Source organism: Argentina silus (assembly GCF_951799395.1).
Source record: "Argentina silus genome assembly, chromosome: 13".
In the NCBI taxonomy this organism is placed as follows: Eukaryota; Metazoa; Chordata; class Actinopteri; order Argentiniformes; family Argentinidae; genus Argentina; species Argentina silus.
Window position 1 is genome coordinate 3,897,536 of NC_139667.1, and position 25,419 is coordinate 3,922,954.

Consider the following 25,419-nt stretch of genomic DNA (forward strand, 5'->3'; position numbering starts at 1 on the left):
CACTCATTACTTCCTCTGTGTATGTTGTATTCGATAATTTCATGTTTTGTGTTTTGTTTTTTTAATTGTCTTTTATGCTGCATTCAAATTGCAGTTACTTAACTGAACAACAGTCATAGAATTAGCAGCCTTTCATTGTACCGTATCATTGAAATACTGTGCTTTAGTACAAAATATGTGTTTCCAAGGGAACTTGGATCATATTCTTTATTGTTTGGACTGAGTCTAAACCAAGATAAGAAATAAAACTTTATCACACACCGTACATGCAAAAATGTATGCTCAGGATAAACGTCCTTCATGAGCTGTCCTTGATACCCTCAGAAATCATGCATGGTGGGTGAGGAGTCAGGTGAAAGTAGATAGATAGATAGATAAATAGAAACTTTATTTATCCCTAGGGGAAATTCAGGTTCCAAGTAGCTTACAGACATAGAGACATCACACATAACATACACATACAACATACAACATAAGCAGGATTGTAAACAGGCGAGGTGCAGTTGTAAACGTCTTTGCAGTTAGGTGAGGTGCCAAAAGGTAAGGCAAGACAGTAAGTGCAATTATAGGACAGTAGTAAGTTGCTGCAATAAAGTGACAAGCCTGGATATGGTCAGTCTGCTGTAGGACATTGTACTGGCCCATCAACGTCATACCTGCAACTCCATGGTCAACAGATTATCTCTTACAGCTGTTGTTGATTTTTAATCTGAATTATTGCTGCTGTGGTATTTCAGATTGTGTGGTAGCACTTTTTGATCTTGAGAATTCTATTACTTTATTACTGTATTAATGCACTTATGATTCGTGTCATTGTAGATATTCATCTACAATGTAGAAAATACTTTTTAAAAAAATAAAGAAAAACCATTGAATGAGAAGGTGTGTCCAAGCTTTTGACTGGTACTGTACATCAATGCCATTTAGTTGACACTTTTATCCAAAGCGACTTACATTACAGTGAGCGCATACACTTTCAGTATATATGGTCCTGGGAATCGAACCCACAACCTAAGCATTGTTAGCACTACGCGCTACCAACTGAGTCACAGAGGACCACCGAATCTCTTTTAAAATTGGTTAAAAAGAGCAACGATTTAACTTAGCCTACCTCTAGCAAAGAGCTGCATTATTACAAATGCTGCCTGCAGGAGAAGGCGGAATTGTACAGGCACCACCGTGTCATTTCCCTTACGTTGTCTCAGCTCTCAGTTTTCCTTTGTTTCCATAAATAACTCGAAGACCAAATTCTCGAGAAGTGTTGCAATGGGTGAGAAATTATTTAAATCACTCTAAATAACACATGATATTCATCCCTCTGAAATAGCATGTCCTAATTGCATATGCTTACAATGTGCAGCAATGCTATGGTTATAGAAATGCTCATATGATGCAAGTCTGTTGGTCAGTTGGTCAGCACCAACCGGTTTGGCATACTGAAACATGCAGCAACGCTGATGTTATCTTGGTAGATGTGGGATAGATATGTACAGATGAGCTTCAAGGAAGCCAGTCATGAAAGATGAGTCCTGAGAAAACACACACACACACACACACACACACACAACTGTATAAGCTGGTAGGATGTGGAAGCTCACCCCATCCCAACCCATAGGAACACAAGCGCTCAAAAGCTTACTGATCTTCAATGTTGTCATCATACTACACAACTGCATCTTTGTGTGTGTGGTGTGCAGCTATCACAGAGAGAACATTTACAGCTAAGTGATACTTTAATCCAGACACAAGGCTACTGGCTAAGGCACTAACATCACAGATTATGTTCAGTATTTCACTTTCACAACTCAATCACAAAGGGTTACTGTAGTAAAAAAAAAAAAGTAAAAAAAAATAGTCAGGAGAATAACCTCCTGATGAAAGTGAATTCTGAGAGGATACCCACTGAAACCCTGTGATTGGTGGAGCTGTAGGCCTATTGTAGGAGCAGCGAGCTGTCGATGTTCATTTTTTAGGACATGCTTGTCACTTTGGATCATGATCACAACATGCCTGGATTAGGGAGTCTACAAAAAAAGGACGAGAAATATCAGCAGCTGAAGGAGATGAGCAGTGCGAGCACTATCCGTAAACTGCACTAAATAGAATAACGTGGTGTGGCTCAGTTGGGAGAGCATGACGCTAACAACGCTTAGGTTATGGGTTTGATTCCTGCTGGGACCATATGTACTGAAATGTATGCACTCACTGCAATGTAAGTCGCTTTGGATAAAAGCGTCAGCTAAATGGCATGTATATATGTAGTCTCACAACTTCTTCAGCTATTCCAACCGTGTAGTGTGTGACCACTCATAATCACTGAGAAGTGCTGAAGACCCCTGCTTTGTTGAAAGATGTTGTGTTTTTAGATCAGAGCATGCTACAAATATGGCCTTTACTTTCTCGATCCCTTCACTCTCAATATGCAACTGGCGCTGTGAACATTCCTTAATCTCCAAAACATTCATTTGATGACATTCCATGTTTATCTTGCAAGTCCTTGCCTCTTATTGTCAACGCCTGCAAGGTAAATACTGACTACAGGCATGTGAGTATTCCACATCAACAGTCTAGAATGAAATCTACATAAACCCTTTTTAAAAGTAGAGACGTCATAGTCATGGCTGGGTTTCAAATTCATCCTTTACATGTTGTCTATCGTGCCATTGTCGTAGAATTTAAATAATAGTACTTTGAAATAAAATACCGTTAACCGGAGCTGTTGATTCATTCAAAGACTTTATTCACAGAGAATCTGAAGCCGTTCAAATTTGCCCCTGAGTTGACCCTGAGTTTTCATCTGTCACCTGTCTTTACAGACGTTACCCAGGTCAACCCCCTCCATTCAACAAACTTCTAGTTCCTGTCTACATACACCAATAACATTCAAGAATTACATTTCGTCATCAAGGTGGGCTCCCCCACCTGCCCTGGCGTCTTTTCGTCTACCTAAATCTTGATGAGCCTGGCTGATTTCAAAAACCTTCTGGCTGTTTACAACTTTGTTTATGACTTATTTACCCTAACATTCAAGATTCAAGATTCAAAGTGTTTATTATCATATGCACAGTAGAAAACATGTTTCCCTGTACAATGAAATTCTTGCTTTGCTCTAACTTTGAATTACTCTATCCTGGTTTCTGCAGCTTGAGATCCTTGTCATTCCTGGAGGGAGGGTGTGTTTGTGGCTGTCTAGGGCCACCGGCCGGGAAGAGATAGTTAGACAGTTGGTGGGAGTCAGATAATACGGGGGGCAGTTCTATAGGAGTGTTGCCCTCTCCCCTGTTCCTGGTTGGAGCGATGCGCATGTCGCCGCCGCTCCCAATTTATTCCTGCGCCGGACCGACTGTTCCCCCAGACCCGGGCTCACACGCTCTACGAGCCACGTCGGACGGTGCAGAGAGAAAGCATAGACCCTGGAGGAGGGTCTTAAAGACCGGGGAGTTACATGCTTTTAAAATGGTGTGTAGTGTTTTAAATTACAGCCGCAGTTAGGTGGGAGTAACAAGGGGGGTAACGTTGTTGGGGGGCGGGCATAGCCTTCTAGTCTACTTAAATCACCCTTGAGTGTTCGTCTCACCTTGCGCCTTTGCCGGTGCGGCTCTTTGGAGCGTTCTCTGTGTGAAGTGGTGCATGCCTGTAGCCACATAGGTAAAGTTAGTTTTATATTGGATATTCGGTGGATATATAATTGTCATAGACATGTCACGCTGGGTTTAATAGCTATCAACGAGAGAGAACCGAATATCTAATATAAAACTAACTTTACCGCGGGGCTGTAGCCTACTGATGCGTTGCCTGCTCATATAAATAGCTGAACTACCCGAGGGATCCCTTTATCAATGCCTGCTGCCCTATGAATTATTATTATTATCCATCAATAAGTATATGTTTTTCTTTTCTACTACGTCATTATTGTGTGATATTGTTCTCAGGTGTCTGACACTGGACCTGACCGGTCTAACCCACATTGAACAGGTTTATTACAGTATTTAGGGTTCAGTCTGAGAGACAAATAGCAAGTAGCCTATTAGTGACAAAGAGGAGAAAGTCGTATCAATTGAGACTTTGTGAGCGGGCATAGGATTTAAAATGAATTACTATCAACACTCAATTTCAGATTATGTCACAGTGGACTTTTACTATTGCCTTATAAGATGCACGTTAAACATTCTCACACCAAAAGAGCCCATTAAAATAATTAATGTCTGTATATTGCCCTGTGGATGAAATCAGCATATTTCTAATCACATTAAAACATTCCAGTGCGTAATGCGTAATAGCGCCTAACCACAACGGAACGGCATTGACATCACTCTGTGCATTCTTTCTTTATGTTAGTCAACTGATTGCATTATATGAAAGCTATGGGAGAGATGGGAGATTAAATGTTGGATAAGCTCACCTGATTCCCAAATACTCCGATCGAACAGGCAGTGGACACCTCTTCCGAGCCAAACCACACCGATGCTAAGTGGGAGGGCATCCCAAGAATAAAGACTTGGGAAAGGGAGCATGCAATCTGTCCAAGTATCGTCACCCAAAACAGGTTAGGTCGGACGCTGGCCACTTTGATCCATGTCCCAATGCAATTGGAAGCGGTCGCCCCAAGTGCTATGACCCGCAGTCCCTTTTTGTCCAGAAGCCAGGTGACAGGCAATATAAAGGGAATGTAGGCCAACATGTAGAGCATAGACGTCCAATCTATGGTAAAAGAGTCCACATTGTAGAATTTCGTAAAAATGTTGTTGATTATTGAGTACTGGATCCATTGAAAAGCGTTGCACAGGGAGTACGAGCTGAAAAGGAGCACCATCATCCATCGCCTCTTGTACAAATGAGTGGTAACTGTAATGTCATTGCTCACATTCGGGATGCTGACACATTCAATTTTTTTTCCAGGGTCCTCAGATTTTCCCAGATCCAGACCGTTCTTCTCTTCATCTTTTAATTGTGTGTCAAAGTCGGGGTTATCGCCCATATTGACAGTTTATGCAAATACTGCAACTTTAACTATAATCTCAGTAAAGCGTTGATCAAATTATTTATGATTAAGTATTAAGGCTATTGTATACATATAGCCTACAATATATCACTTCAGATTATATGTCAAATTCACGACCACTTGCGGCAAAGAACAAAATAACTTACCGGCAATGAACAAAGTAACTTACTTTATATTATTTCAAATTAAGTAAACAGCAAATTGACAGAGAAACACAAAACCGTATCTTCAAAATAATTTTCATTAGACTAAAACCAATTTGAACGGAACCATTTTTAAAAAATTAAGTTCAATTGGCAATTTATATACATAATTGTGTCTCCTGCACATACAAGTCGGTAATAGCGAATAGGTTCTGAGAAAAATTCCAATCCATTTATTATAACACCACGTGGTGTCCAAAGTCTAACTCCACCCTGTTGGAAGTTGAACCAATGATCTGGCAAACTTAGGCACGAGACGTAACGGGACACAGCAAGATATCGTTTGTCCATCATGCTCCGCAATTACTCAGGCGACATGCCAATTGCATCAAATAGGAATACATAGAAGAATAACAAATGATATGTTCGTTGAAATGGTGCCAATAAAACGCATATACTCTTTGGAACAGTTATGCATTGTTTTGCACTAACGTTATTCGTACGTTCCATTTTTCTCCTTGGGGTGTTATGTACATTCCAACCCTGTTAAACCAGGTATTCAGGTTCAGTTTTCCCTCCAGACCAGGATGCATGTCCGCTACCTTCTATAAGCTGTGGCTGGAGCCCGACCGAGACTGGACTTTTGGGTCTAATACCGATGACAATTTATGGGGGGGAAATTTCACTGCCGATATATTGTTTTTCAGTGGTGTTTTTCGGTGGTGAAATAAAAAATAAATTTTTTAAACATAATTCCTTTTTTACACAGGATTCAGAGGAGAAACAATGGCTAAAATACGATCAGTCTGATCATCTGATCATTATGAGTTATACTCAGTTAGGTCTATATTTAATTCACAAAAAACATAAAAGAAAAATGTTTATTATTTATTTATATAAAGGTAATGGTTTATTCCAGTCATAGGCGTCGAGTTACCATCAACTCACCACGCTGATAAACTAAGTTAGTCAATTGAGTTGGAGCTCAAGAACCGCCGATCCATGCGCATGACAATGACTGTTATTGTGTCAGTGTGCTTAGCTTTTCTGAGAGCAGATGTAAACGACTGTATGGGTCGACTGTATCTAATCAATGTTAGTGGGTTAATCAAATCAATTATATCACAGGCTTTCCTTTGACTGACACCTATCTTGTTACTCGGGACATTCCAGAATTAGAGGACATTTTCTGTCCCACCCATGAAATTTCAAATAATCCATGTACAAAATACTAAAACATGCAACTATACTTGTTGCATACATTATACTTGTCCTGAGACAAAATGTAAATATACTTGTAGAAAAAGTGGTTCCAAAATATTATTTAAAATACCAAATAGCTCTCGAGCACCCCCTAAAATGGCATTTTTCTCTTGTCCCACCTTCTTGATGACCAAATTGCATGTCAAATATAACAGTTAAAATAAGTTTTAAATCTACTTTTTTGGTATGTTTTTGTTGATATATGTCTCTTGTAAGTGTTAAAACAATTTGTTTAATTATCAACATATTTTAAATAATAGTAATTATGCACTAAAGGTGTGCCCCACAACATGCGCGCAACCCTGTTACCGAAACCTATTTAGTCTGGCAGAAGAAGAGAAACAACAGTGAGTCACATGACACAGAGGAAACGATGGTGATCATCAAGCCATTTGCTAACACCATGGGTAGACCAAAGGTAAGTCCTCTCTTCTCTTTTTCATATTTTTCCAATCTTTTCAGCCTTGATTGAGTGTGTCACTCTAACTTACTCATATTATCAGAATAAGACAAATGAATTTCAAAGTTTTCTTTCTTTCTTTCTTTCTTTCTTTCTTTCTTTCTTTATATAACTAAGTTTGTCCTTGACCTTGACAGTAGCATTAAAGCATCTATTCCTTAGATACAATCTCAACCTGGGACTTCAAGGTCAGGACATAAGTTTAGGTTATTGAGGAATGCAAGTAGATCATAAGGATATATTTAAATAAAGAAAGGTAAAGGAACTGTATCTGTACAATTAACAGTGAAATAGGCATCACTTTTACCTGATAGGTATAATCTGTAATTATTACAAATCATTTCTGGTATTTACTTTGTTTGTGTGGTGTTTTTGGATTTTCAGGGAGGAGGTGGACAAAACTGGAAAACGAAATGTCTGCAGGTACCAGAGGAAGAAACCCAAGGGGATTGCTGCCACGCTGAGATCAACGGTGAGATTGTTCTTTTCACGTGACAAACGGTGACAAAAGAAAAGAAGAAAATGCAGAAAAGATTACTGGTGGATTCAATGAAGAACCTCCATTTGAAGTTCCTGGCAGAGCAGACCATCCTCCTTCTATCGTACTGTTCTGCACACTTCACCCCTACTGGGTTGTGCTTCCAACATTGGCCGATCGTGAAACATGCATGTGCAAACAACATGAGAATCTAGCCTTTATTGCCAAAAAAGCTTCACCAGATGCACATCATCGACACATCCGATTTGGAGAGCCCTGACACAAGCCATCACGTGTGACACCACAAGCAAGCAATGTATGTATGGGGAACTCGAGGAATGCAGCAAGAATACCTATATTCTCACAGTTCAGCTGGATCCTTGCATGTCTAGATAACTGTGTTGCTGTTAGCCACCAGGTGGCAATGTTTTTGCACAAATATAATCCTTCCTCAAGTAGTTGTCTGCAGTTTTCAAGTAGCAAGTCAAGTAGAAAAGAAACTATGTATTTATTTTTTCACAGAAATACAAAATGCATCACATCTTGTGATTCCTTATATACGTCTATATGATATAATGTACAATAAGTATAAAAATCAGAAACAATAATGGAAGTAAAAATGTAGTAACAATAGTAAAACAACTAGATGTAAACAGTCCATATATATGTGCATACTGTGTATGACGCCTGCGTCACGAAAAACAAACAATAACAAACATAACGGGTCAACCGGTGTGCCGTGGGGGGCATAATACAAACAAGAAATAATAATCAGATAATCATAATGGTTTATCTTAACAAGTACACATTGGTAAAAAAAACAAACACAACTGTGCCTAAGGGCCTGAGAGATCTGTAACATTGCCAAGGAGCGATGGAGAATTTCTTACCGAGCTGCATTAGCCGTTTATATTAATCCACTCATTTCTAATGATAGTGGCTGAAGCCATGGGGTCCTGAATGTTGTCCCCTAGCAACAATTATAACAACAAAAGCAAGTAGATGTGTTTAACTGCCAGCAGCACGAGGTCCAATCACATTGGGTCAACCTTATCTTCGAAGGCTCTGTAACTCCAGGCAGGAGCGCTAAACTGCTTCTCCTTTAGGCCGCGACACATAGGTAAGTGCTGCTTGCTGGCTGGTTCTTCACTGTAAACTGTGATGACGCGCTGATCTGAGCCCAGCGCCATCACTTGGCCCCCAGTTGCTCCAGCAGGGGGTTCACCTCGCTCTCGGGGGTCTTGACACTGTCCGTCCTAACAATGCATGTCGGACGGTGGCGGTTCAGCATGATGATCAGCTGCTGCCGCTCATGCTTTAGCTCCTCAATCTGAGCTTTGAGGTCAGAGTTCATCATCTCTAGTCTCTCAGATTCCTGAAACAGAGGGTATGAGGAGAGAGGGAGAAAGGAAGGAAGGAAGGAAGGAAGGATGGATGGAGGGTGGTTAGAAATGGTCTGTTGTAGTTTCTATGCTAGTTAAGTACAAATCATCTCTGAGTGAAAACTAGGTATTCCACCATGGGGATCTTTAGAGAAATTTCACCAAAGAAAATATATTCATATCTATATTCTTATATTCTCACCATTTGTAGATAGTCTGTTCTCTCCTTCTTTTTATTTCGACATCGTGCTGCAGCGACTTTGTTTTTCTCTCTCCTTCGTTTCCTCCTATCATCTTCCTCATCCCTCTACACGGAAGAGGGCAGACATAAATCTTTAACCACAACTACAGGTGCAAAAGAGACAACTTACGGGTCAAGTTTGATTCAAGTTCGTTTAAATGGTACAATTCTCAATATGTCCACTAGGTGGAGCCATTGGTTAGGTTTAAGATACTGAGGTCACCAAAACTCTTAAGACATGGTCCATGCTCTCACTTCTATATTAAGCCAATTTCTGAAACTTCTCTATGATAGTCAGGAAGAATTCAGGAGGATCACGAACAGCAACAATTTACCCAAATCATTTCTGAATGAGAACATTTTGTGGCTACAATCATCTCTACGGACAAAACTTTCCTCCTCACCTCTGTTTTGATGGCTAGGGGCCTCTTCCCTAGCTTACCCAGGAAGTGCAGTGGTGAGAGCATAGCCCCCAGTTCACGGAGGTCAGCGAACTTGAACTGGTCTGTGAGCGTGGTGGCCGAGATCCCTGCCAGTGGGCCCAGGCTGGGGAGGGAGCCGACTGTCGCCGAGGGATCAGGGATTTGTCCCGGCATCATGTCAGACCCGGGTGTGACCACAGCTGAGAGGCACAAGGGGAATGAAGAGGGAAAAAACCATTGAGGAGAAAATCAAGGGTGCATGACAGGACGTTGAGATGTACTAAAAAAAAAAAAAAGGTGCTACACCAGCATGAAACTAAGGAGGTTTAACCAAGATCAATCACATCTCAGGTCCTTTCATGGTCGGGATATAAAAGTAGTAGCCAGACAGATAATTGATCTACTTCCATTTCAGTCTGGTGAAGGGTTTAAATGGAGGCATTTCCCAGGGTGCACCTGGTGTTGCTGGCAGCTCCACTCTAATGAATTGTTAGCCTGTTACAGGAGCAGGAGGCCGAGGCAAGGCTGTCTCCCATTAGGCCATTTTATTATTTCATCTTTCTCTTTTTTTCTGGAATGTATGTATACTCCCATTTACAGAGGTCTTGGCAAGGACTTAGGTTTTTTTTTTCCCCATATTCCCGAAGCGGCTAAGAGAGGCACACAGTCCTGCACAAAAGTAGACTCAGACACATTCCCCTTTATCCCAAGGAGCGCTGCAGCCAGCCCTTGCCAAGAAACACCCGTTGCCCATGTTTTCTTCTGCCTTCTCCCCATGTCAGGGAAGTGGAATGTGGCTGCTGGAGTCCAGGACAATGTGGCCATGTCTGATCCCCTAATAAAGGCCCCACGTCACACTCTTTCCCCCTTAATAAAAGGTAAAACCAGGGCTTTAGGTTATGCAAAATGTTTTGGGAAACTGCATGCTGACAATTTGGGTTCCCTAAATGCTGTATAGTTACAATTTGGGCTCCCTAAATGCTGTATAGTAGGTTAATTGTGATATTCACTCAACATGTCCCCACAACTCATCATTCTTTTTTAAATGATATTCTTAAGACAGAAGATGCCCAACTGTTCATGTCCTTTCTTTCCACCGTAGAGTCCAAAAGAAACAATATTACTGTATGGCTGTAGGAGACTGTCGGGCCTACTCTGGGCAGGGAGCCTATAGTCATTATTTGAGGTTTTAGAGTATTTGTTGCATTCAAATGTAGCCTATATGTTTCACCCAACAACATTCCACCCCCTTCTCCCTGCCCCATCCCTTCACCACATCCTAGTGGCCCCCATTCACCAACAGCTCCTATTTGGCATTCCTTAACAGCAAATTATTCTTGCCAAAGTGCCAGAGTTAAAGATTAAGTTGCTCAGCGCAGAGACACCAGCATTTGGCTTCATGGGCGAGAATCAACACCAAATGAGTAAATTGTGTAAGTCTCTCCAAGCAAAAGTAACTCTATTTGGTTAACCTTATTTGCAGACTGTGAGAAATTCCATGTAGCCTTTGTGCATACTGGATACCACTTTGCACTGCACTGAAAGTTTATCATCTTGTCTCAGCTTGAAATTAGTTTCAGCTCCAAAGCTCCTCAAAAGAAAAGCACAGGGTACAGAAATATGAAATTACGTAAACTCTGGTCTTGATAAATGACAATGCTGTTATGACAACAATTACCTTCGCGTTGCCTATACAGTAGTTACATACTTGGACAACATAAGTCTGAGTAAGCAACCCCATGAAAAACTGTGATATGTGGCCCTATTAAGAAAGAAGTAGAATCTAGAATGAAGACAGACAAAGATATAGTAATATTTTCTGTAATTCAATAGATAAACAATTGTACATAAAGCTCCAATGTATGCATACAAGTAGTTGAAAACTCATTAGACACAAACACAAAAAAGTCTGACAATATGGCAGGCACGGCAGACACATTCCGCTACCCCAACTATGAATCAACTGCCTGCCAAATAGCCCTGATGAGTAATTAACACTGACATGTTGTATTGAGTAGTTCTAAGTGTAATTTTCTATTTATAACGCATGTGGCCTCCAAATGTCTTATTACCATCTTATAATGTAACACATACTTTCTACAGCCTATCCACATGTTCACAAGTTGCTACACTGCACATTTCACACGTGCTCTGAGACGCCTGGTAACAAAGTAAGAAGGGGGCCCATTAATAACTCGATACACTTCTGAGTCATGACTCAATTTCAAAGCGGAAGTTATTCTTCAGTGCGGCATGCATCTTACGTAACTTTGCCGTTTGCAGCTAAAATGATGAAACGACATATGCAGGCAAATAACTTAAACAATAAACAATGCCAGCTTGAACGATGTTTTTAAGTATGTTTGTTTTCCGCTTTCGTTAGAGAATTGATCAAGGTGTGCAAACTTATTAATTAACAACGTTCTTACATGCTGCAGTCTTGTAGGAGAAAAGGAAGATGCAAACAAAAGAAAAGCTTTAGATACTTTAAAAATAACTTTAGCCTACATACTTTTAAATATTGCTGGCAATCCAGCTCACAAGAGAACGAAACAACGGGATTGCACAAACGCAAGGACTAGTGTGCAAAATGATCCCCCGAAAAAGCTGCCGCTCATAGGCTTCTCATAGTATTAGCCCAAGCGTGGCACCAACATAATCAAGATTTATCGACTATGAAGTTGTCTACAAACCTGACTTTGATCCAGAGTGCAACAGTAGTCCTTTCTTCTGGTCAGCTGAAGGTCGGGAATATATTTTAAAAAGTGGAAATCGTTGCATCAGCCCGTTTAAATAGTGATCCCTATCTGGGAGGATTTGGGAATGCGGAAATTAGTTATGCCAACCAGACGTAAGCAGGGATGTAAAAGAACAGCTTGCTCAAAGTGGGGGCAGAGAAGTGGGGAAGTCCTAGCCGCTCCGCCCTTAGAAACCGAAAAAAACAACTGACCCACTGCAGAACAGGACACTGCTGTCCGGGATCCCCTGCATGAATTATCCCCAGACACAATTCTAGTATCAAATGTTAATAACACTCGCATACAGGCGGGCTATAGGCCTACTTGCAATTCATATCGACACTGTTTGGGTGAGGTAAGTGATCAGAAGTTTTTGCTTTTGGCTTTTACCCACTTTTCCTTACAGTAAGGGTAGGCCTAGCACCAATACACTGTATTGACTTAAGAGTTGTTGTCGTGCTCTGTCTCTCATAAATGTACTTGTGCAGTGGCGGTGTTCGATGAGATATTTTGCAATGAAAACAGCAACATCACTTTGAATGAAGATTTAATGTGAATATTCATCAATAAGCATCAGCGCTCATTTAATTTTTTAATTTGACAAACAAGTCAAAGTCTGAAAGGTAAAAAAATAAATTATCATAAATAACATCTTGATAGATATAGCATGTTTTCATGGAAAACTCTAAACATTGTAACAATGAGGTCAAATTAACGTTGATGACATTGAGGTATGCAAGTACTGAACACGGATGTATACTTCAACACAACATTCACAGCTAATAATATACTATTGCCATCGAAACACAAAACCATACAGTCAATTCCACAACACAGCATAGATCTAGTGTCAGATCAAACATATATGAAATTGAATTATTTGGAATTTATCTGCATGCATTTAAAACCAGAACATACATCATCCCCGTCCATAAAATTAATAGCCATGCTTTTAGCTACATCATATGTATCTGGAAGAATACTTTATACTTGCTTAGTCACACAACACATTTCATAGATGTTATCCTGGAACACATGTGCTTAAACCCCAGCACATGTCACTGATATAGCAGATACCAGATCTGATAACCTGCAGTGATCAGACCAATTAACTCCCTCCTTACATTATAAGGCCAAGAGAGTTGGAGAGTTGAGGATGTCAACAGTGGACTCAGCCTTTCCCATTCCACTTTTGCGTCCGTCAAACCCTTCTGCAAGGGAGTCAAGCTCTGGACAGGCAAATGTGAAAACGGACAGGTAGCTACTACAGGTGGGGGTGGAGGTTACGACAGGAGTGCTCAGAGGCTCTAGGTCATTAGACACAGACTTGTACAGGGTTTCCCAGTCCGTAACCCCCAGGGAGCCACTCAGGTCAATGTCTGGGACAGAGCGGGCCGTCTCTGTGGGGGTTTTCTCCTCCATGCTAGGCAGAAGATTGTCCAAGAGCCCCTCCTTCATATCTAAAGAAGGCTCAAGGTCGCAGATGTTCACTTCAGCGCTGGCACACAGCAGGATGTTCGAGTTTCCAGAGATGGCTGTGGAGGGGTCGCTGGGGATGTCCATGTCCTGAAGCGAGGGGGCTTCCTGGATGCTGTCCTCTGACAGCCTGCCCTCCTCTGGGCTGGGGGGTAGCTCAGGGGACCCACTGGGCTCCTGGAAGATAGAGTCCAGCTCCTCTGCCATTTGACAGACAGGTTTATGAGTGGCAAGGACAAATTCGAGCCTCTGTTTCTCTTTCAGTAGGTTGGCTATCTCTGTCTGCAGAGAGGCTTTGTCCTCCTCCAGCTTGTCGGTCTCCTTTTAAAAAGAGGCAACATTAGGAACTTGGGGGTAAATCTCATCAGTCGTAAATATAAATTAACGTTCAAGATTACGACATGTCGTTCAGGGTTTACTTACAGTTTGCAGTGTATCAGTGAGTTCCCTTCGTCTGTTGCGACACTTCGCTGCAGCCATTTTATTCCTCTCCCTCCTTACCCTCTTCTTCTCCTCCTCCTCTGGGGAGAGCTGTGAGGTTCAGAAAAGGATGCAGTGATTACCTTGAAGAATCTGCCCATTTCACATCTGCTAATCTGCAACTTCCGTTGCCAATTCACCCTCCGAAGAGTGGCAAAAGCATCTTTCTCTGCAATGCGTCTAAAAATAGACCATTGTTGCAGACTCGCTGTGACCTGAATATAAATGGACTGCCTGAGCCCAGGCACACAGCCAGTGCACAGCTCTTGAGGAGCATGCACAAAAATCCTGCTGCACTGTCGGAAAACAAGATAGCTTGGATGTTTACACAATCATCGGTCGGTTTTATTTTCCGTGCAAGAGCATGAATAAAAGCAGAATCTGAGTGCTAACCCACCTGCTCGGTTTTCCCCTTTCTTCCAGTGATCTTTCCCTTACTCCCGCCTGCTTTGGGTGTTGCCTGGTGAGAGCTCTGCACTTCATTGGCTTGTTTGTTACCCAGAGACGGGGAGACAGATGTTATAATGGTCGGCTGGACCATCCACTGCAAATCTGGGGTAGTGGAAATTGCTGTCACTGTTGGAACAAATGGAGTAGCTGGTATATCCATGTCTTGGCAGAGCTCCTGTAAAGTGATATGTTATCACAGTTAAAAAAATACCACTGATTGATAAAATTATTTTTGCATCACCATTGCTCACTGCAAACGAATCCTGATGCATTGAAAGACATGATAGGTAATTACCACAGCATATATCACAGACGAAACTGATGAGATGTGTGTGATATTCAAAGCATCCAAGTCCTCTACATGTTTTTACTTAAAATATATCTAGCAACCCAAAAATAGTCCTTCGGATCAATATTTGACTTTATCATTGTTACTGACGTCAACACTGACGCAGAGATGCTGTGGAGTCTCCTGAATGGATTTATATTTCTCAATGAACTGCTGCATCGACACGCTATATATTTGGTCTCAAGACGCCAAAAGCATAATATACAGTTAATCCTTCCCTACTGTGGAGTGTCGTTTGTATTGCTATTTTAATATTTCACTGTAGGAATGTGGTTGTGTTTGACACCTGTGATAGGGTATTAATCCTATGGAATAATCTACCTCCACCCATTTTGGATCATCATCGACAAATAACATCATCGACAAATAATCGAATTGCATGTATCAATTAGTTCTCAATCAGCGTATCAATTAGGCTATATTAACGCACGGGAAATGATACATAATAGGAATCGACCACACTCGACCATAATATTCGTTGGCATCCTTGTGTGTTAATATACACAATACAGCACTGCAAAAAAAACACTAGGATTCAATCATACCTGTGCACTGCTCTCTGACGGCGAAACTGAAGAGCTTGAGAAAGAGTCTTCTTGCGTCTTCTGGTAGTACGTCGGGGTGTCCCCGACAGGAGATTATGTGCTGCAGCGAGACATCGAATCGAAGTCAAAATGTAGAAACATTTCTAACTCAAATAACCTCAGCAAAAAAAATGACTGTCAAATAACCCTTATTTAACCAGCTTCTACTCCAGGTTTATACCTGGTAACTGATAGACTGTGTGTGCAAACCCCTCCTTTTATACCCTGACAGAATTTTATGAATGAACGAAGACTGTACCATCTATGTGTAGGGGAGTCACATGGACAACGAAGCACACACTGTCCATTTTCAGTTGCCACTGCCAAATGTTCAGTATACAACTCGTTGTCTGTGTTGCGTGTTACAGCCATTTCCCCCAGAGCAAATGTTAATGTCAAACGCATTTAGAAAATAACAGCATGAGTCTACACAGAAGAGGGAAGTGTCACGTGCAACATGTCCATTCATAAATTCAGAAACATGGGCTGTGCTATTTGAACATCGTCGGTGGCCGTATCTATGCAAGATGTGAATCTGCTGTACATCTTGCATGGATAAAGAATTCACTGGTTTTCGAATGGGACACTATTTACATTGCTCACTAAACGAATCCATCCCTGCTTATAATGAACATCCTTATACTATAACTCAATCATTTACAGTGATATGATGAAATGGTTATAATAACATTTGCATATGTAATTGTTTCCTTTACAAACAGCTTAAATGGAATCATTCCAATAACATGCCATATTGGCCTACGGCCATCGTCATAACCGTTCAGCATGCGACCCACAGTGTCGATGACGCGCCAATTTAGCAGGATGCATTCCATAAAAGGACACTGACGTTCTGGGATTCCTTTTCCTACGTAGTCTACAGATTTTTGTCAAAAAAAATCGTCTCCATCCCCGATTCACCGAAACGTCTAGATCCCCGAGTCTTAAACTGATGAATCGCCACAGCTGTATTAAAATGATCTCTGGATGAAACACCACATGTTTATGTATTATTATGCTATTATTACACTTGGATAAGAAATCACATTGCAGTCTGCATCTATTTGCAATACATTGATCATCGACTGGCTGTTCTCCATCGACTGTTTGCTCTTTTGTTTAAAGACAATCTGAGAATGAGCAGAATAGTTTTCACCAGAAAGAAAGTAAGTGTAATCATTTGTTCATTGGGCTGAATTCTAAATGGACCCAAGCCTACTCCATCTCTAACCACTCTTGTAGATCCACAGCGGTCCTCCTTGGCTCAGTTGGTAGAGCATGGCGCTAACAACGCTTAGGTTGTGGGTTTGATTCCTGCTGGGACCATATATACTGAAATGTATGCACTCACTGCAATGTAAGTAGCTTTGGGATAAAAACGTCAGCTAAATGGCATATATTATTATTATTATCTTAGAGGATGGGATAGGTCCTGTTTTTGTACAGTCATTGGATAGGTCAGGTGTAAACATTCCCATGATGTAGGCAATCAGAGAGCAAGGCTGTGGCGCCTATGCCTATCCAATCTTCCACGGTGTCCAGTCGTGCCCGCCTGGGGTGTGAGGGGGGTGTGAGGGGGGTTGAGGTTCAGAACACAACACAGCCATTGCAGAGAAACGCGCCACGGGTTGGTTGCGATGCGGAGTCCAGCGATCACGTGACTCGCTCAACAAGGAACTGAGTCTGAAAGGCGCATCGCTAGCGGCTGCAGCATTTATAGCTAGCTAGACATGTCTAGATTTTGTGTGTTATTACTACTGTTTCCTATTCTTTTTGATTTAGTATTCTCCATTACGTTCTATTTGCCGGTAAATCTTAATAAATGTTTGCGGGAGGAGATCCACAAAGACGTGCTGGTCACAGGCGAATACGAAGTTAGCGAACAACCAAATGCGAAAACCAATCTCAAGGTAACACGTCATATTCTGGACCTAGTAGTAGCAGCTGCTACTAGCTAATTTGTATGTCTGTCCCACCAGGTAGATCATAGTCAAATCTGTATATATTGGATACACTCGCTAATCTGTAGCGAATAACCGTAAATGATGTGTATTTATGGATAAATGGTGTTATGGTACAATGTGCTTCCATATGATGGTCTCGACATGATTTGACACTGACATCTCGCTTGATGTCACATCTGTTCATCAATGCAGTTCAATTTCTGAGAAATTGACGGTTACTTTTTTTTTTCTAGATTACGGATTCGTCTGGTCACATCTTGTACTCCAAGGAGGATGCTTCAAAGGGGAAGTTTGCCTTCACAACGGAAGATTATGATATGTTCGAGGTTTGCTTCGAAAGCAAATCTCCCTTGGGTGAGTCTTTTTTTCGCCATGTTACACATATGATCAAAAGTAGGATGTTGCTTACAGTGAATAACCATAGTTGCAGGATTGGGAAGCCTAGTCATTTCCTGGAGTGTCTTTTTGTTCTGGGTTATAGGTACTGGGAGGGCCCCTGACCAGCTGGTCAATTTGGACATGAAGCATGGTGTGGAGGCAAAGAATTATGAAGAGGTAAATAACTACAAATTGCCAGTCAGGCTTTTTGATCTTCATGGTAGGTCTAGATCATTACGGCTCTGACACAGTGCTTATCCATGTTTGCGTGTGAAAGAGAAATAGCTGCAATCCAAAAAGCATCCATCTACTGTAGTAGCACATAAATCTACCCGCTCCATAGGTGTCCTAAAGAAATTCCACCTTCTTTGCAGGTCTGTAGTCTTTGCATGTCTAGACATCCAGTGTTGAAATTGAAGAGATATATTTCAGCACCATTCTTAACTGTCTTTGTGGTCTGCCTCAGATTGCAAAAGTTGAGAAACTGAAGCCCTTAGAGGTGGAACTTAGACGTCTTGAGGACCTGTCGGAGTCCATTGTGAATGACTTTGCCTACATGAAGAAGCGTGAGGAGGAAATGAGGGACACAAATGGTAAGTGCTGATTGAAAAAAAAAAAAAAAAGGTGAAAACAACATACTTTTAAGTGTGTGGCCTAAAAGCTGGAGAAGAGTTCTCTGTATCTTTCATAATGGGATAAAGTTGTGCCTGGTCTTGTTAAATTAATAAAACAATGGTTAATTTTTTATTTTTTTTCTCCTTATCATTTGCAGAATCCACCAACATTCGAGTCCTGTACTTTAGCATCTTTTCTATGGGCTGCCTGATTGGATTGGCAACATGGCAGGTCTTCTACCTGCGACGTTTCTTCAAGGCGAAGAAACTGATTGAGTAAAGTCTCACACAGGTTCTGAGGCAGGCCATTCGGACCGGAGGGAGTTTGGGACAGTGTTAGCTGTATCATTTGTGAAATGCTTATGTCTGTTTTTGAAGAGACTCCCCTTCACAATTTTAATTTATGTCAGTATTATCATTCAGCGTCTTTTTTTTTCTTCTTTTTACTACAGACACAGAAAAATCTACATGTAACTAACTAATAAAGATAGGTTTTGGTTCTGAGATATATTCATATGAAATAGTGTACGCTGAAATATTTCATTTTCCTGTGGTAATGAATTACTAATATTAAAAGGTTAACATCACTCTATATTTGGTGAATACACAAAACCTCCAATTAGACGGTCAGTCATTGTAATGTTGAAAAATATCCCCCATTTGTCAGGTAAATTATTGTTTTTTTGATTAAAAAACCTTTTCACTCTAATCTAATTAGTCTGTTTTGCATTTTGTTTAGTGTTAGATATTAGGGCATTCAAGGAATGATGAAAATACCAGGCATGACACAATATATATATTTTTTATATAATTAAATTCATATTTGTTCATTTGAAAATGTACACACCTATCTATTTCCATAAAGTTTCCAGGCTTTATACATTCTTCTCAGTTTGTGAAGATTAGGTTTGGGTAGCTCCTGTGGAAAAAGAGAAAGCATTAATTATCAAGTAATAGTCAAGCAATATAAGTTGTGATGAATGTGAGAAATTGGCATAATGCAGATGGATTGTGGGTAAGACCATACATACACACGTTAGTTAATCAATACACAAAACATTTTAATTTTCTTGTCTTTTTTTTTTTTTGATACAAGACAAAACAAGTAATGAACCAAAATATTGTATCATACAATTGGTGCCATTGTGAACAAGGACAAACCACTGATGGTGTCCCTGACACTCCACTTTTATAGCGGTACCTGATGGTCGTTCCCCAAGTGAAGGATGTCTACCAGAGGGACGATTGATGGCCGGCCGTGGGCACACTGGAAGGGCAGCTGACAACAAGACAGGGAGGACACCAGGCTGCAACACTCATCCTTACTGAGGCTGTCATTAAACTTGATTGCACCTGTTTGGGACACAACACCAACCGTGACACCAAAAAAAGGTGAACGGCGTCACGACACGCGAAAGTGAAATGACAAATGGATTGCAGGTCGAACACGACTGAGTGAAAAATGAATTGGGAGAAACTATCACCATGACATGCGAGGGAGGCGAGGACCTTAAGGACCGTGAGGGGCAGTGTCCCTCTCACTCTGCCGGTTGAGCGCAGCAACTGAGGTAGAGGGAACCAAAAAACACACATTCAATAGGATCCAATAACGAGGGAAAACAAGACAACATACAGCATTTTTCTTCCAAGATACTGTAGACAGACAGTGTTCATGCTCACCTCAATCTGCTCTTGAATGTACTCCTGGCAGGCAGTTAACATAAGTGGGAAGAAAATAAAATAGGATCATTAATAAATTAATTATTAAATGTAAAATACATTGTTGCATAACATTTGTTCAGGGGTATGATGCTCTTGTTGAGGAATTGGTATAATTCATACCTCCACTATGGGCTTAATGACGGACTGCCTCCCCCGGCGGAGTTCATTGCTCTCCTTCTCTGTAAAACACACTGGCACCTTCCCCACCAACACCCGAGGATCTCCCGTCTGCGAGAAGTGAATCTCCAGACCCAGACCCCTCAGCTGACAGGACCTGTAAGAACAATTCAACAATACCCATAATATATCCCGACTACTGTAACCCTAACCCTACAGAACAGAATCTCTACAACCACCACCCGTGTACAATTCTGAACACTCACTCCAAATATAGCCATGGCATTGAAATTATTGTCTCGGTAAGGGTTACCAGGTGCGCAAATGCTTCACATGTATTATCTCTCTGGGATTAGAGCATCTTTCCTATAGGCAGCAAAGCACTCACCTGAGCAGCCTCAGCTCCTCCTCTGTCAACCTGACTTCCAGAGGTGGAGCTATGGTTGAAGAACACAGTCGTCTCTCCCCAGGTGTTTCGGGGTCATCCTCGTAGGAATCTATATCATGACACAGCAGAATGGGCCTTTTGCAACAGTCGTGAAAAATTCAGTCAATTTGGTGTAGCAAACTCACTCAACTGACATTAATGAGGCTTTCATGAGAAACCATTTAATAGAGGGGGAGGTGGCCTTACCTGCAACTAGGTTCTCAAGACGGACTCTCTCATGTGCAGCGTGTTGGTCCACTAGCACTAGAAGGTTCCCTGAAATTCAAAAAGGTAGATCGCAAAACGCTTTGAAAACTGTTGAAACCAAAAATGAAAGGCTCAATCTATCCACAACTTGACCAACATGGACCCAGAGCCAGGGATGGGCGTGTCAGTCTGTACTATACCTTCAGTTTCACTGCTGCCTGCAGACTCTTGGTCTCTTGTGTTGATGAGGCATGCAAGGAACTTCTTGTCAACTTGATGGATGACCTACAGGGAAACAGAACCATAACAGTGAGCCCAGTGACATGAAATGGCTTGAGAGAATATCCTATTTAGTTGGGGATGTAGGCCTAGAGCCACCATAACACTATATCATACTTCGAGCAAAAGCTGATGGGATATTTACCTTCATGGAGTGAATCATGTCCTTAGAGAAGCGGTATGGGAAGAGGATGTTATGAATCTTCACAGCCAGACCTTCAGCTTGTCCACTTGATATGTCCACGGCAACCTGACAAAGCAATAATAAACATGGTGACATAAGCAATAATTCACTTCTATAAATCGGCGAAATATTACACATGTAGGGATAAAACCATCTAAAGATGACCTACAGTTTCTACATAATAATGTTTGTACGTACACTCTGCATTGAAAAGAAAGAAAAAAAGAGAGAATTTGGCTTACCGTAGGCGGTCTTACAAACACAGGATTTGACCACTCGGAGTACAGAGATGAAAGTGAGTTAGAGGTCTGAATGTCATCTCCTATCAAGAGAGAAACGGAGAGGATTACACAGAATGAAAAATGATGAAATATTCAGCATGGCTTACAGTCTACAGTGGCATTCTGATCTAGTTTGGCCTGGTAAGAGTACCTCTGTGGTTGGACCCTGAGCTAATCACTCTCTCTGCTTTAGATTTGGGAAGGAAGGGCAACACTAGATCCATCTGAAATGGGTAACACCTATACTCAAACCCTACAGGGGAAGGAAGGGAAGCAAGGAAGCAAGTAAGTAGTAATAAGCCTCTCATTGTACCAATCATTACCACGTAATTACATAGTAAATACTCCCCAAAATACTAGGGGTAACAGGACTGTGAAATTAAGCGTTACTGAAACTTTTACATTAATGCATCCCAAAATATCCATAGTTTATTAATGCCAAGGATGCAAATGCAAATGCATGTGTATAGTGGGCCTAATCATTTCAGACACAAATGCCTAGTAGGCATACATGATAAAGCTTCCCAAAAATGAAACATATTAGCATAATTTCATAGACATTTGAAAGGCATATTCACAAAGACAAGTCATGACATTTTAGAGACTCTTATCGACACTGCACCTTTTTGGGAGATGACACTAATTGCCATGTTGGTGACATCTGATGTGCAGGTCATTTGTGTCTCTTCTACGGCTGGTGCTTCATATTTACTGAGTCCCGTCACTTTATTGACATAGACCAGCTTCCCCAGTGAATCATCATAGTGATGCAGCCAATCGCTTGACGCTGCGATATTTTCTTTTTCAGCAAGTGGAGGATTCATATTGCATCCAGAGATGAGGTCACAACTGGAAGAAATGTCATTGGTTTGTTCTCCATTTTTGATATCCAGAGTAACATTGTTCACCAAAGTGTCCAGGGGATTTATATCCTCATTTGAAGGATGTACAAATGCATGACTTGTAACATCTGTCCTTTGGTGTTTTAGACGAGAGAGTTTGGCAGCCAAAGACATTCCGCTGGTTCTGCTCTGAGCTGAGACGGGCTTTAGTCTGGTGAAGGCGGAGAGCGTCAGTGGACTTTTGTGGTCATTTAGCCTCATACATCCAGCCTTCATATCCAGCCTGGATTCCATGACATCACTTTCTTGATCGTCGTCATGACAAGTCAAAATATTGTGGGCGCTCGTCGCTGAGTTATCTGTAAAACAAGTGGTGGCATCAGTTGCTAAGTGGTTGCTATTCATGTCGACGGGGAGTGATTTTGACTCGGAGGGCTTCCCGTATATTCTTCTGAACTTGTCCAGAGATCCAGCCTCTATAGATAAAGCCAACTTTTGAAATGGCATGACTTTAGACATCTTTAAGGGTGTGACAGAGGGAGGATTCTTACATTCTCCCTCATTGATTTTAACATGACCTGAGCCCTCAACCAATGGAAATGTTCGTTTTGCTGCAAAACGTTTTTCTTGACATTTTAACCCTTGACCTTGGCGTCGCTGAAGAGATGTACATTTCTGAGAGGGTAGACTGCCATGATTGTAAGGATCTGATAGATAGATCTTTCTGTGCCCATCTGAAATATGTTCACCTACCCCTGTATTCCGATGGGGTTGCATTTGTTTGATCATTTCGGACTGGATTTCCTGTGTGACACCACATAGTTCTCCAATACTGCTGTTTGAGGGGGAAACATGCAATCTTACATTGTCCTTTATCTGTGTTCTATCTTCTTGGATTGCTTTCAGATTTTCATCCTCCATCCTATCTGTGAAACTAAGCGGAGGTCCAATTGATCCATCAGAAGTAATGTCTGATTTCAGCTGTGCATTGAGATCCTCCTCTTTTGTAATGTTCTTGCAAGACTCAGATACTGATGTACCTGCTACTGTAGTGAATTTACACTGTGGAGCATCTTTGTCTCTGTCTACTGAGCTTTGTTCACATTGTGTGATTGTGGGCTTATGCTCTTGTTTCTGTTCCAAGCCCTTAATATGATCCTCTTTCTCTTCGGATTTTCCTCCTATAGCACTCTTTTTTTCAGCTTCAACACTTATCTGACCAGCATTGTCTTTTGTGTCAAGGTCTTCCTTGAGCCTTCGATGAACAGCTTCAGATGCAAGTGTCCTTCCAATGTTACATCCCAGGGCACTGCCGTCCATAGGTCCTTGGCCCACGTTGGAGTCCTCTCCTCTGTCTGAGCTAGCTGCAAGTCCACTGAAGAGATTCTGACAAGCATAGTCCTGGATATCCTCTGGGGAGAGTTCAACCACCAAGTTTTCTCTTGCGAGGAATGCTTTCACCGCCCCCTCTATGCAGAACAGAATACCATCCCAGTCCTTGAATTCAATGAGGGTTTTGGCAGGCTCAAGGCAGATGTCATACTCCGAGAATTGGCACTTGATATTGATGATGTATACCCCATGTTGCTCTGTCCCTCTTCTCTGCTTTGGGCTCTGAACGGCAGGGGGCATATTGGGGCTGTCATTTCTTCGGCTTGAACTTCTTACTTTGCGGAGGAGAAGGTTCAGCAGCTTGTGGATGCGAGTTTTGAGAAGGAGCCTGTCATTTACATACAGGAACTGTAAGCTGTTGTTGTAGTGGCCCTCTCTTCCTATGTGACCCCTGACCTCAAACTGTCCATGGGAGTGGCTAATTTCCCCAAGCCTTTTGGCCCTCCCTAAACCATGGATCTGAACAAACCTGTAATAGGTGCTTCGTGCTTTGGAGAGCTGCACCACCATGGCCCCTGTGCAGTCATTCTTCAGAGTGAAAGAGACAGAGGGGTGCATGAGTGATATGGCCTCTACCCTCTGTCTGATCCGCTCACTCTCCAGCACGACATCCATCCTCTTTCTCCTCACTGGCATGTTGTGGAAGAAATTACAAATGACAACGGAGGTCCCTGCAGATGGACGGGTGGTCTCGGCCTCAAAGACATCCAAGCCCTTGCCATCCTTGAAGATTTTCACAAATGTCTTCACAGATAATTTGGTTCTGGATGATATTTCCACAAGCATGGCAAGGGCGGCAATGCTGGCGACAGCCTCCCCTCTGAATCCATAAAATCTGAGATTATCCAGGTCTTCTAAAGAGCTGCATTTGCTTGTGAAGTACCTGTTTCCTACGCGCTCCATGTTCTCAACGTCCATCCCTGAGCCATTGTCTATCACCTGCACTTTGCAGGCTTCCATGTCCACTCGTACACCCACGCATGTTGCCCCAGCATCAATACTGTTAAGAATAAGCTCCTCGACGCATTGTTGCAATGAAAATATAGCAACTCCAGAACGAAGCTTTCCTTGGACGTCTTTAGACAAACACTTAATCATTGTGTTTATAGGCTGAGGGCTGAGGGCAAAGTGTGCATTTGAAAGGTAATCTATGGCATGGGCTCCTGGCTACGCTAGATAGATACTTTTACCTAGCCGTTGACCGTTGCAAGTTCCAAATCCAATGAGGATATTCCAACCGACAACTTGACGACTCATGCCATGCAATACAACACTTGTCATAACTGTTGGACTGTTTCAAAACACCTGTGCGTTCAAAAGTCTTCTACTATTAGCTAGCCAGCTAGCTAGCTACACCAGTTAATCACAGCGACATGTTTTGTTTACAGTCAACGACGCAAGGTTTCCGTCTGATGCGGTCCCTCTGTAGAGGAGAGTATCTGAGCATTACCGCCCCCCGCTGGCGCTGCCGTGAATTACAAAAACAGCTTCGCTGACAACGAGCTGTGCGAAGCCAGCACAGACGATTTTTCAAAATAAGAGTC

At 41.7% G+C, this 25,419-nt stretch overlaps 4 protein-coding genes across 4 annotated transcripts; 1 reads left to right on the top strand and 3 right to left on the bottom strand.

Moving 5' to 3' along the window:
* Nucleotides 1-7,837: 7,837 nt before the first annotated feature.
* LOC310813932 (jun dimerization protein 2-like) lies at nucleotides 7,838-12,199 on the bottom strand. The gene is made up of 4 exons (XM_083683121.1): nucleotides 12,085-12,199; nucleotides 9,374-9,591; nucleotides 8,931-9,035; nucleotides 7,838-8,721 (listed from the first exon to the last, which is right to left on the bottom strand). Exons 1-4 carry the CDS (start codon nucleotides 12,170-12,172, stop codon nucleotides 8,536-8,538), a joined length of 597 nt encoding a protein of 198 aa, XP_083539247.1. The 5' UTR covers nucleotides 12,173-12,199; the 3' UTR covers nucleotides 7,838-8,535.
* Nucleotides 12,200-13,254: 1,055 nt separating this feature from the next.
* Nucleotides 13,255-15,570, bottom strand: fosaa (v-fos FBJ murine osteosarcoma viral oncogene homolog Aa; the record flags this gene model as incomplete). Its single annotated transcript, XM_083684152.1, is given in 5 exon segments — nucleotides 13,255-13,926; nucleotides 14,029-14,136; nucleotides 14,483-14,710; nucleotides 15,430-15,522; nucleotides 15,526-15,570. Coding segments are annotated over 5 exon segments (1,146 nt in total).
* A 1,562-nt stretch (nucleotides 15,571-17,132) lies between these two features.
* LOC310813867 (transmembrane emp24 domain-containing protein 10-like) lies at nucleotides 17,133-19,127 on the top strand. Its single transcript, XM_083683015.1, has 5 exons — nucleotides 17,133-17,378; nucleotides 17,666-17,786; nucleotides 17,914-17,987; nucleotides 18,277-18,403; nucleotides 18,583-19,127. Exons 1-5 carry the CDS (start codon nucleotides 17,199-17,201, stop codon nucleotides 18,702-18,704), a joined length of 624 nt encoding a protein of 207 aa, XP_083539141.1. The 5' UTR covers nucleotides 17,133-17,198; the 3' UTR covers nucleotides 18,705-19,127.
* Nucleotides 19,128-19,215: 88 nt separating this feature from the next.
* mlh3 (mutL homolog 3 (E. coli)) lies at nucleotides 19,216-25,097 on the bottom strand. Its single transcript, XM_083684012.1, has 12 exons — nucleotides 22,264-25,097; nucleotides 21,793-21,894; nucleotides 21,603-21,682; nucleotides 21,322-21,426; nucleotides 21,098-21,182; nucleotides 20,898-20,966; nucleotides 20,652-20,760; nucleotides 20,267-20,420; nucleotides 20,105-20,128; nucleotides 19,909-19,987; nucleotides 19,626-19,777; nucleotides 19,216-19,343 (listed from the first exon to the last, which is right to left on the bottom strand). Exons 1-12 carry the CDS (start codon nucleotides 24,971-24,973, stop codon nucleotides 19,272-19,274), a joined length of 3,741 nt encoding a protein of 1,246 aa, XP_083540138.1. The 5' UTR covers nucleotides 24,974-25,097; the 3' UTR covers nucleotides 19,216-19,271.
* Between the last annotated feature and the right edge of the window lie 322 nt (nucleotides 25,098-25,419).